The sequence below is a fragment of the Balaenoptera musculus genome, chromosome 5, assembly GCF_009873245.2.
Source record: "Balaenoptera musculus isolate JJ_BM4_2016_0621 chromosome 5, mBalMus1.pri.v3, whole genome shotgun sequence".
NCBI classification, from domain to species: Eukaryota; Metazoa; Chordata; class Mammalia; order Artiodactyla; family Balaenopteridae; genus Balaenoptera; species Balaenoptera musculus.
The window spans coordinates 38,296,081-38,309,291 of record NC_045789.1 but is presented as its reverse complement, the minus strand read 5'-3'; the positions used below and the strand labels follow the sequence as shown (position 1 = coordinate 38,309,291).

Below are 13,211 nucleotides of genomic sequence, written 5' to 3'. Positions count from 1 at the left end.
CTATAAAAGCAATCAAACCATGAAAAGCAAAGTTATGAACACTATATAGGAAGAAGTTCCTATTCCTAATAGGTACATGCAACATATTTTGAATCAATAAATAGCAACTTTCTGATCTCAGTACTTGGTAGTATATATGATAATTTATTATTTTGATTTGCTGGAGTACTACTACACTAATACATGGTTTTAAGAAAATATTATAGAGAAGTTTTATTGCCACTTGTTTACTCCACATATAAAGGAGAAAAAGAGACAGTCAATGACATCCCAATATAATTTCTTTAGAAGTCTGATACGAGAAACCACAGAAAACATTCTTAACCAATAAGACATGAATTAGATTCTAAATGCATTTTCTATAAGACATGGAGAAAAAAGGAACAAAACTCTCAAGTGTACCATTTGCAAGAGTAGTTTATGCAATTTCAACAATATCTTATCTAGGCATTTAACAGCACTGTAAGTTTAAAATGCATTTAGGAATTAAGAGAATGAATAATACTCCTTAGAGTACAAAGTTTATTCAAACATTTAAAAATAAATTAGTTACACAGAATACAGTGAAATTAGTCAAAAACAGTATCAAGTAATTTGTTTTTAAAGTGGCAGTACAACACAGTAAAAGCAGTGGCTTTAATAACTATTCGGGAGAATCACACAGAAGCAACTAGAAATATTTTTTAAAGAAATATGCAAATTTTTACTTTTTCTTTTTTCCATTTATAGTTTAGAATTTTAGCTCTATTTTATGTCTTTTTGGTAGGTGATATTAACATCTGAGGTTAAAGGGACAGGCCTCACAATTAAGTAGCCATCTTCTTTGAATATTTCATCCTTCTGTTCCTATGAATATAATCACCTTTCAGTTGCATGATTCCTTCAGCCTGATTCACATTTCATATCTCAAAGAATACGTTTTTAATAAAGAGACTGTGCATATTGACTCTACTATTAATCTTTTCATACCACTGTCAGGTCCTTCAAGGCTGTGCTTCTGACTACCCACACATGATGTAACAGGCAGCCACATGTTCCATTTACTTCACTTTACTTCCCTTATGAGTAGTTCGTACTTTATGGGTAGCTAGGGTACCAACTTAGTAATGTTAGATGACTACTGTATAGATAAAACCAGTAATGGAAATGTAACACCTTTATGTTCCTAAATGCTATACACATGACAAAGGCAGAAATATGTTAAAGAAAAAAACATTTTAAATAATCTTAGAAAGAATAAAAGATCCCCTCCCCCACACAAAATACATGTAACACACTAGTAACCATACCTAGACAAGCATTATAATACAAGAACTCCATTAGACATAAGAAATAGCTGAAGCCAGGTTTTGAGCCTTATTCTCCACATCCAGCCAGTTGTAGCCAGTCCACTGAGTGCTACGGAGTTAAATGCTTTTGGGATTGACTGAAATACGGTTACAATTGTACAAGAGAACACTGGTTTAGATCCAGCAATGACTTACGGACTTGCCCACAGGGTGACAGCAAAAAACTGGGAACATTTAAATCTGCTTCACGATAGACCTTTATCTGCTAGCTGAGCCCACTTACAACTTTTTCTTTTTTTTTTGATCTAATATACCCAAGGCACTGGCTTTTGTAACGTGGCCTTCTGCCTTACTGTACTGACAAGCCTAGGTTGCCATTTAATAAGGACCATCACAGCTACTAGGCAATGAACTTCAGGGCTGGACAGATGGAATAGTGTTCTTCACTGCCCCAGCTTCCTTGTGAACAAGATGACTGACAGCAGTAAACTATACTAAATTCTAAGGCATGACTAAAGGAAAATTTAGGAAGGCCTAAAAGAGAGGTACCAAACTTGCACTGCAAATACAAAATATAATATTTTAATATTCTTCATAAATATTTATAAAAATATATACATATAACAAATAAGCCACTTTATAATGCTGGTAAAACCATGAAGAGCTGTTAGATCAGTAGGTGTATCAATATCCTGGGCTTTAAAGTAATGTAAAGAAATATTTTCAATTAAAGTTCAATAAATATACTGGAGAGAATTAAATATAACAGGAAAAACAGTTTCAATCTTTCCATTTTTACAATATCTTTTATTGGTAATGATGGACTTGAAGTAATCAACAGTTCAACTACAGTCTATAAAGGGTTTTTGTAAAAATGCATTCATTTTCTGATAATAAATAAATCCAGACTCTGTACAGTTTAGAAAAACTATGATGGTGGCAAATAGCAAAATAGAAAGATAATAAATCTTGGGTTCAAAATGAAATGACTAAATCAAAGAAGAGCGTTAAACATATTTTTGGAGTCTCCTCATTAGGGAGTCATGTAATGGACACCATCCCCTCTCAAGGCTCTCGAATGGGCACTAGAATAATGTCGACTTTAAAGCTTTCTTCTCTAATATCCCCTCTGGTTCAATTTTTGATTATGAAACAAATCCTTTCGGCATGCAATGAAAAAATAAAACTGCAGATTCATTCAGAGGGAATTAGTTCAGTTAGATCTTTTGGTGTCCTAACAATTCAAACTGAAATTAAGGGCTTCCTACAGCATTCCTATAAGCTTCTGAAAACACAACCAAAGGGCACTCAGAAAGATGAAACATTTTTCCTATTTCTGTAAATATCCAAGGAATTGAAAACTCAACACCTAGAAAAAAGCAAGGCATAAATTCATCAGCACCAAGTAGAAAAGATCTTCAAATGGAGCAGGTCTGTTATGTGTCCTGATATCCTTGTGTTGATGAATAGGTTCCAATCTCCCCTCTAGAAAAAATCCACTGCCTAAGGTTAACACCTTTAGGCAAAAGGTAAAGCTCAGCAAATGACTTCATTTTACATTTTGATTCATCCACACTTTTAAAAAAAAGGAATTTCAAGGTTTTGGCACTCCTTTAAACACATTTATTTTGGAGGAGATATGGTTTCAGGTTAGAGTGTCTTCCTTCCCTACTTCATTATTTGTTAAAGTGGGAAGTATCAACTTTATTACTAGTAGTTTCAGCTACCATTTCAAAAGTTGCACTTAGTCGCAATACAACAGTTTACATTTAAATGAGACTCTAGTAGTAGTTAAAACTGTTCAAAGGTGGCCATTACAAAATCCTGGTAGTCTTTCTTGCCTATCAGATGTTATTAAATTGTTGGTGGCTGGAACTCAAGTCACATACAGTCAACCACATTACTGGACCCATGACCTACATCTCGAATTTGGCTAGTTAAACAGGCACACACAGCTACACCTGCTCCAGCTCTGCAGTGAGACACAGATCCAACAAGCTCCCACCTGAAAAGACAGAGGAGAAAGGATGTTATCTTAAAACAAATCATGATTTACTTTACTCAAAAGACAAAACAAAAAATCCCTATTATGGGACTGGTTTTGAAAGATAGTAAGCTATCCCCAAAGTTTTCTATTAACTACATGTAGCAGCATTTTAGCACTCTGGAATAATCTGTTACTGGAAGACCCCATTAAAATGTAAAGGAAAAAAAAATTACCTGTTCACCACTGGATCAAATGCTTCTACCGTATTTAAGTATGCATTGCCATTATGACCACCAACTGCAAAGATTTTGCCCATCACTGTTGCGATCCCCACTCCACCCCTGGGAGTGGTAAGGGCTGCTACATAATCCCACTTGTTGCTTCGAGGATCATACCGCTCAACTGAACTCAGAGGAGAATTATCATCAAAACCACCTATATAAAGAAAGAGTTTTAAAATAGCATTATGTTTCATAGAAATTAACCATTAAATTTCAATTCAACAGCTTCTACAAACCAATCTTTTCAAAACATTTTAGAAAACCCCAACATCTATCACTACTACCAACTCCTATTATACATTTACTACAATTCAAGATAATTTAAATAGCATTTTCCTCAATATTAGGATTAAAAATCTTAAAGTGAGAAAAACTAAAGTCCCTATATTTAAGCAGATAATTTAGGAGAAAAAAAATCCACGGACATTCATATAATTTTCCCTTAGCTTCCTAGAGGCAAGCAAGAAAGTACTGAGATTCCTTCTCTCTGTGTGTACATGTATATATTAGATTTTTAAACAGTAAGAAGGCTTGAGAAGAGAATAAACTACACTAAGTCACTTGACTCATTTAGATAAAAGTCAAAGTTTTCCAACTGTTTCCCTTAGTACTATAATCGTGATCATAATTACAGAGATGGTGGACTATGACTGAATTCTTACCAATTTTTGCCAAAACTACATCTTCATGCTACCTATTCTAGAAGCCGACAGTCCTCTCTATAGATCACCTTAACAATGTTACTTATTATGTTCCTGATTGTTAAACATAGAGACTATTTTAACAGTGCTCTTTCCTTTAAAAATATATGTGTCTCTTTTTAAGTTCCATCTCAGTCTACATGAGTAATAGGTCTCCCTGATGACTAAGCCTATTTTCCTGAGGACAGAAGTGTTGATATTATGATGGTCTATTTAGAAAGAAGGTCAGGTTAAAAAAAAAATCAGCAAAGTCAACTTCTCTAATGGGTTTAATTTTATTAAATCAGCTGAGGTAAAATTCACTGATCGGGACTTCCCTGGTGGCGCAGTGGTTAAGAATCCACCTGACAATGCAGGGGACACAGGTTTGAGCCCTGGTCTGGGAAGATCCCACATGCCGTGGAGCAACTAAGCCCATGAGTCACAACTACTGAGCTTGCACTCTAGAGCCCACGAGCCACAACTACTGAGCCCGTGTGCCACAACTACTGAAGCCCACATGCCTAGAGCCCGTGCTCCACAACAAGAGAAGCCACAGCAATGAGAAGCCTGTGCACCACAACAAAGAGTAGCCCCCGCTAGACACAACTAGCGAAAGCCCATGCACAGCAACAAACCAACGCAGCCAAAAATTAATTAATTAAAAAATAAAATAATAGTTCATAATTCAGTGACTTTTAATAAATGTAATAGTGTTACCACCACCACAACCATGATAAAAAACATTTTTTCACTATAACAAAGGCTCTACTTCTAATTATTGCTAATGCTAATGCAGAAGATTAAGTTTTTAATACAGGGTAGTTATATTTTTCATGGCCCTCTTTTTCATGGGCTCCCTATCATTTCCCTAGCCAATGCATATAAATTTTGAACAAAGAACTCAAAGCAGAGGAACAGAAAAGGGAGGATGCAATTAGCTTCCTGTACATACAGTTACCTTCAAAGTTTTCTTATTCAAATCAGTTGTACCTGTTTTAAGTAGGACTTGAATGACCAAGAGGGTTTTTATTATAAGGTTCAACCTGAGTCAGTCTTATTTTTACCATGTCTGTTCTACCTATAAAGGCCCAGAAGATTTAACAAGTAACAGCAACAATGATACTCCTGTTGAGATATAACATATGTCAATGCCTACGCTAGATAGGGAGCTGAGAGAGGTAGCAATGGTGTAGAGTAAGAACTCTGGGTTCTCACAGACCCTGCTTCAAATTCCAGCCTTGTCAACTTATTTAGGCCTGTGACTATGAGTATATTATTCACTCTCTCAGTCTCTCACTACCTCAAAGAGCTGCTGTGATGATCAGGCTAGACTGAAAAGGTAAATTATGTTATTTCTCTTCTTTAATACACATAAGCACTAAAATAGTCAGTATTACTTCTATTACTTGTGGATGTTTAAGTGCTAACAATATCCCACTCTCTTATCAAGAAAACTCTAAGTTTTGTAACACCAATTTATATCAACATCAGGAAGTGTGATGCATATATGTGGAACCTAGAAAATGGTACAGATGAACCGGTTTGCAGGGCAGAAACTGAGACACAGAGGTAGAGAACAAATGTACGGACACCGTTTGAAAGCGGCGGGGGTGTGTGTGTGTGTGTGTGTGTGATGAATTGGGAGATTGGGATTGACATGTATACACTAATGTGTATAAAATGGATGACTAATAAGAAAAATAATTAAGAAAAAAAAAGAAAGTATGACATATGCTAGTGACCACGTCTCCGAACTCAATCTCCTCTTGCAAAGGAAGGGATTACTAATCACAATATAGCTACCCATTTACTGATAACAAAGCACCAGACACAGTTTGAGATGCTTAACATACATTATCTCAGATTCTAAAAATAATTCTTAAAGTTAGGCATTATTATTCCTATTTCATAGCCCTTTAAAAGCCTTGTTACCGGAAATGTGTTGAGTGGACCAGAAATAGCATCGATTATCACTTGGGAGCTGTTAGAAATACAGAACCTGGGCCCTTTCCTTGCAATTTAACAGTACCTCCTTATTATTCATATGCATATTAAAGTCTGAGAAAGTACTACCCTATGGTTCCCTCCAACTCTATTTTTTTTTTAAAGACTTGTATTTTATTATTACTTTTTTAACATCTTTATTGGAGTATAATTGCTTTACAATGGTGTTAGTTTCTGCTTTATAACAAAGTGAATCAGTTATACATATACATATATCCCCATATCTCTTCCCTTTGCATCTCCCTCCCTCCCACCCTCCCTATCCCACCCCTCTAGATGGTCACAAAGCACCAAGCTGATCTCCCTGTGCTATGCGCCTGCTTCCCACTAGCTATTTTACATTTAGTAGTGTATATATGTCCATGCCACTCTCTTTGTCCCAGCTTACCTTTCCCCCTCCCCATATCCTCAAGTCCATTCTCTAGTAGGTCTGTGTCTTTATTCCCATCTTGCCCCTAGGTTCTTCATGACTTTTTTTTTTTTCTTAGATTCCATATATACTTGTTAGCAAACGGTATTTGTTTTCCTCTTTCTGACTTACTTCACTCTGTATGACAGACTCTAGGTCCATCCACCTCACTACAAGTAACTCCATTTCATTTCTTTTTATGGCTGAGTAATATTCCATTGTATATATGTGCCACATCTTCTTTATCCATTCACCTGTTGATGGACACTTAGGTTGCTTCCATGTCCTGGCTATTTTAAATAGAGCTGCAATGAACATTGTGGTACATGACTCTTTTTGAATTATGGTTTTCTCAGGGTATATGCCCAGTAGTGGGATTGCTGGGTCATATGGTAGTTCTATTTTTAGTTTTTTAAGGAACCTTCATACTGTTCTCCATAGTGGCTGTATCAATTTACATTTCCACCAACAGTGCAAGAGGGTTCCCTTTTCTCCACACCCTCTCCAGCATTTATTGTTTGTAGATGTTTTGATGATGGCCATTCTGACCAATGTGAGATGATATCTCATTGTAGTTTTGATTTGCATTTCTGTAATGATTAATGATGCTGAGCATTCTTTCATGTGTTTGTTGGCAATCTGTATATCTTCTTTGGAGAAATGTCTATTTAGGTCTTCTGCCCATTTTTGGATTGGGTTGTTTGTGTTTTTGATATTGAGCTGCATGAGCTGCTTGTAAATTTTGAAGATTAATCCTCTGTCAGTTGCTTCATTTGCAAATATTTTCTCTCATTCTGAGGGTTGTCTTTTGGTCTTGTTTATGGTTTCCTTTGCTGTGCAAAAGCTTTTAAGTTTCATTAGGTCCCATTTGTTTATTTTTGTTTTTATTTCCATTTCTCTAGGAGGTGGGTCAAAAAGGATCTGGCTGTGATTTATGTCATGGAGTGTTCTGCCTATGTTTTCCTCTAAGAGTTTAATAGTGTCTGGCCTTACATTTAGGTCTTTAATCCATTTTTAATTTATTTTTGTGTATGGTGTTAGAGAGTATTCTAATTTCATTCTTTTACGTGTAGCTGTCCAGTTTTCCCAGCACCACTTATTGAAGAGGCTGTCTTTTCTCCACTGTATATTCTTGCCTCCTTTATCAAAGATAAGGTGACCATATGTGCGTGGGTTTATCTCTGGGCTTTCTATCCTGTTCCATTGATCTGTATTTCTATTTTTGTGCCAGTACCATACTGTCTTGATTACTGTAGCTTTGTAGTATAGTCTGAAGTTCGGGAGCCTGATTCCTCCAGCTCCGTTTTCCTTTCTCAAGATTGCTTTGGCTATTCCCCTCCAACTCTATTATACAGTAAGTCAAAAAGCAATATAGAGACGCTAACTGCCATCATGCATATGGAATACCTATTGGTTTGCTTAGTCAACACAATTCCCTTGAAATGAAGACAAGAAAAGTAAAGTAAAAGTACGGAGGTAGAGTTTTAAACATGAAAGATGAAGATGTAAACAAAGAAGCTTGAATATGAACCTTAAGAGTTCAAAAGCAAAACTTAGGACTGATTCCACTTGAGCCTAAATGCAATGTAATTTGTGTTACTGACACTATCATTGTATGTCCTGTAAAAAATTAAACTAGAGAAATATCATCCACTCACCAACAACATATAAGCAACCATGGAGCTCACTAACTCCATTGCCTGCTCTTCGCTGACCCATTTCTTTAACTTCTATCCATTTATCGAGATGTGGATCATACCTCTCCACACTAGACAGAGAAGCTACTCCATCATTGCCACCTACTGCATAAACATGGTTCTAAACAAAGAAAGAAAAAAAAACACAAGACATAAGATTTTGAATTGATTTACATGCTGTCCTAATGGTAGACCAGAATGTGCAAGAGAGCAGTATTTCATGAAATAATCTGGTGTGTAATCAATTTCTGCATACTGGAAATATGAATACATCAGACCTTTCCTTATTTGGTTAGGGATGTGACACAATGCAATCCAGTGAGCAAGCTGCCACATAACTTACCACAAGAGCCACAGAGCCAACTCCTCCACGGGGAGTATTCATTGGTGCCACTGTACTCCACTGATCAGACTCTATGTCATATCTCTCAACATCATTGAAGCAAGTGTTGTCATCTAACCCTCCAATTGCATAAACTGGGCCTCCCAAGGAGGCCAAGGCAATTCCTCGCCTGCAAAAACAATAAGAGACACTTCAGCATTCCGATTTGTTTCCAGAAAAAAGGTAGCAAAAAAATTGTGCTAATGCACCCATTTATCACATTAAACATCAATGTGGCTTTTCCCCATTATTTTTAGATTTATCAAAGCTTCTGAATAGATGGCTACGGGGTTGCCAAATTGTGCAAGTCTATGTGAACAGTGCCCTCTGGAGTTTTATAATGCATAGCCTACACAGGTTACTTTAAACTTAAATAATAAAGGAAAACCCAACAAAATACTATAAATGGAGTCCAAAACATTCAGTTAGTAAAACACTCAGTTGCATAATTAAGAGACTGATGAACTGACAGAGATGGTTTGCTACAGAGGTCAGAAGTCAATCTCATTACTAAATTCATGTAATTGCAGAGCACATTTTGTTGCAGTGTTTCATTACATTACACAAAAGAACATCAATTTTATATTACAAGCTTTATATCACACTGCTTAACTTCTGAAGGGCATCTATTTATCTTGGAACAGAAGAGAGCCCATGTTAAAAGTTAATTCATCATAATGGTGATTGAAAAAAAAATTATATCAATTTCTTAAAAAACACACTGCAGCAATCAAAAGTTGAACTATTCTAAAATTTATCTGTCACTGACTTGGTATATACTTTGGATAAAGTGTATTGTTTAAACCTTTACTACCTTGCTTCTTCATCTGTCACCCATTTGAGAAAGCAGTAGACACAACTGATATTAATTTGTCAATATAGGTAATGCACCAAGAACAGTGACTGGCCCATATTCAGTGCTGTGTATTAGCTATTATTATTTCTGGAGAGAGCTGCTGCTCTACTGAGATTCTAACTCTCAGTTTACCAAAAGAGTATCCTAGGAAAGAATTCTTAAGGATAATGTTGTCATTCATTTTGTCTCCTTAACTTCTTTTCCCTTGAGTATAAAGCAGTGACTTACAAAATACTGTGGTTATAAAAACTTTCAGGTATGGGTGAACACATGCGTGTACACTCTAGAATATACAAGTGTTATATCATGGCATAAGTGAGTGTGCCATATAATTCCCCTCTCCCTCCACCCCCTAAACCACAAGACCGTAAGACAGTATTGATTATTTCTTACTCCTCAAAACTCTCTTGATTTTTGTGACATCACATGTTTGAGCTTCCTCCTCCATTACATCTCTGGCTGGTACTTTTCCGCTTCCTTTACCAGTGCCTTCTTCTCTATTCTGTCACTGAATTATGAAGTTCCCTAAGGCCTCTTATCACCCTATACTCTCTCTGTAGGCAATTTCATTCTTTCCATGGATTTATGATAACTCTAATATGTATTTCCAGACATATATACAGCTTCTACTTTAAATCTGTGTGTCTGGATCTTCAACCTTAACTTTAATTTGAAGTGAAACTTACTGTCTACCTCCCTGTGCTAGGCAGATTTTAAGATGTCTTCCTCCACAATATTCACCCTCTGGTTTTACTACTATGATTATGCTACGTTACATGGCAAAATGGAGATTACCTGAATGAGCTTAATCTAACCACATAAGCCCTATAAAAGTAGAGAGGTTTCTCCAGCTGGTAGCAGAAGACAGGTCAGAAACTCAAAGAACGAGGTGGATTCTGCAAGTCGCTGCTAGTTTGAAGATTGAGGGGAGCACTTGGAAAGGACCTCAGAATGGCTTCTAGGAGCTGAGAGTTTTTACTGGCCTACAGCCAGTAAAAACAAGAAACTCAGTCCTTCAATCGCAAAGAAATGCATTCTATCAATAACCTAAATGACCTTGGAAGTAGTTTCTTCCCCAGAGCCTCCATTAGAGCCTACAGCCTACACCCTGATTTTGGTCTTGTAGACCCTAAGTGGAAAACTCAGTTAAAGTTGCTGGACTTCTGACCTATGGAACTGTGAGCCAATTAATGGATGTTGTTCTAAGCTTCTAAGTTTGTCATAATTGGTTACACAGCAAGAGAAAACTAATATAACCCTTAGAAGACAAACAAAAACTTTATCCTGTACACCGTCTTGCTTTTCCTAATGCAGAAAGTCACACCACTATCCATATCCAGTTGTTTAAGCCAGAAACTTAAGGATCATCTTAGCCTCTACCTTATTGTTCTTTTTACCTCCCACATCTAATTATCATAAAATCTTGTTGATTGTACACTTCTGAACTCTCTCAAATATGTCCTCTTTCCTCTATCTCAACTTCTACCACTTTAGTCCAAGCCACCGTTATTTCTTCGACTAAAAATATTACAATAACCCTTTTGGTTTCCCAGACTGTTTTCACTCTGGTCTTCCTCAAATACATTCTCCACTTCATAGCAGAGGATCTTTGAAAAGAGAAATCTGATTCTATCACTCCCCTGCTATCAAAAAAAAAAGTGTATTTCAAAGCACACCAGATTAAAAAATCTTGGCAAACTTGAAAGGCCTTTATTTTTTGTCTGCTATTTCAGTTGTATCTGTTGACACTATCCCCTTTGATCTGTCAGCCACACGGGACTTCTTTCATGCTCTCTGCTCTCATTCATCTCCAGATTTTCAAAGGCTCTTCATCTCTTTCCATCCACCAATCTTACACCACCCACCACTTAATCAGTCTAAGTTCTTTTGTTCCTTCAGACCTTAGGTTAAATGGGACTCCACTCTCAAGCATTCTTTATTTACGTTGGTGCTAGCATTATTACCCTTGTAACTATGTCTTTATTTCTATCTTGCCTTTTAGAATGTAAGCTCTACGGAGGTAGGGACCCTGTCTTATTTATTGCTGTATCTTCAGCACTTGGTATATCTTGCAATGGGCACTTAACCAGTATTTGTTGAATAAATAAATCAACCCCTAGAGATGCTCTGTTAGGATGATGGGTTTCAATAAAACTATACCTTGAACAAACATCAGTATCCATTTTAGTGAAAAGATGAAAAAGAAAAGGGGGGAAAAAGAGAAAATCACGTATTTAACATGTGAATATTATTTTGGAATGCACACTGAAACAATGATTTGGGGGGATACAAATTATAAAAACAAATAACATGAGACAATAATTGCAGTTCTATTATTTTTTATACAGTTGGAAAGCTATTGTAGTGCTCAGGGTATATTTTAGAAGATTAAAGAAATTCAACTGCTATTTTGTTAGACAAGTTTCACTCAATTCTCAGCTAAAAACCAGCTTAAGATGATAAAGAGGCAAGAGTATAAAGATTAAAAATGTACTTAAGGATTTTCTCCCCCATTTTAATTCATGTGTTAGAATTTAAACTGTTTGTAGTTACCACGTAGCATAAATCAAGCCCTACTAAAGTATTAAAATGTCATTTATAGATAAGTAGCGTATTTTAAGACTAGGTTTTTCCCACTAAGATTCTTTCTCCTCATGAGTGAAAAAAAGGCCAAAAATCTTTTCAGCCGAACTCTCTTCACATTTCCATCTAATTTTTCATACTTCTAACACACAAGAAAACTCAGTTAAAAAATACTATGTTAAATTAATCAAGAATAGAACACTAGATGTTAATGTATCCCCATGTGCAAAATTATCTTCAGTTGAGCACCACTAGTACATAGGAACACAACTATTTTTGAAACTTTTCTGAAAATTTAAAATTATTTCAAAATAAAAAGTTAAATAAATGCTCAGGTATGAGTCAAAACTATGAAAATCATTATCATACTCAAAGACATGATTCTATTCTTAATTCTCAGGAAAATTTTAAAAGTTATAACAAAGCATCACATTGGATGCTTTAACAAAATATGTTTAAGAAGGTATTTAGGGCTTCCCTGGTGGCGCAGTGGTTGAGAATCTGCCTGCCAATGCAGGGGACACGGGTTTGAGCCCTGGTCTGGGAAGATCCCACATGCCGTGGAGCGACTAGGCCCGTGAGCCACAATTGCTGAGCCTGCGCGTCTGGAGCCTGTGGTCCGCAACAAGAGAGGCCGCAATAGTGAGAGGCCCGCGCACCGCGATGAAGAGTGGCCCCCACTTGCCGCAACTGGAGAAAGCCCTCGTGCAGAAACGAAGACCCAACACAGCCATAAATAAATAAATAAATAAATGAAATGAAATGAAATTAAAAAAAAAAAAAAGAAGGTATTTAAAGTTTCTAAAAATATAGAGTAAAAAATTAGCCCTTTCAGTTATAGGAAGCTTTCTTTATCTTCCACCAACAAATCAAAATAAATGTCCATGCTCATCTACCTCTTTGTGTTCATTGATGCCTTCATCATCCATTTATTAGTGAGAGGATCAAACATCTCCATACTACCTAAATGCTCATTTCCATCATGTCCACCCACTGCATACACTTTACCTGTCAAGTAGAGAAGTATTTTCATTTGTTTC

At 36.3% G+C, this 13,211-nt stretch overlaps 1 protein-coding gene across 8 annotated transcripts in view; it reads right to left on the bottom strand.

Moving 5' to 3' along the window:
* Positions 1–1,034: 1,034 nt before the first annotated feature.
* KLHL8 (kelch like family member 8) overlaps positions 1,035–13,211 on the bottom strand; it is a 51,858-nt gene continuing 39,681 nt past the window's right edge. For all 8 annotated transcript variants that reach the window (XM_036853120.1, XM_036853122.1, XM_036853121.1 and 5 more), the window contains 5 exons: positions 13,068–13,179; positions 8,694–8,862; positions 8,312–8,471; positions 3,510–3,711; positions 1,035–3,294 (listed from right to left, as the gene is read on the bottom strand). In XM_036853120.1, coding sequence (XP_036709015.1) covers positions 3,171–3,294; positions 3,510–3,711; positions 8,312–8,471; positions 8,694–8,862; positions 13,068–13,179 — 767 coding nt within the window. In that variant the 3' untranslated portion in view covers positions 1,035–3,170. The remainder of the gene's footprint in view (positions 3,295–3,509; positions 3,712–8,311; positions 8,472–8,693; positions 8,863–13,067; positions 13,180–13,211) is intronic.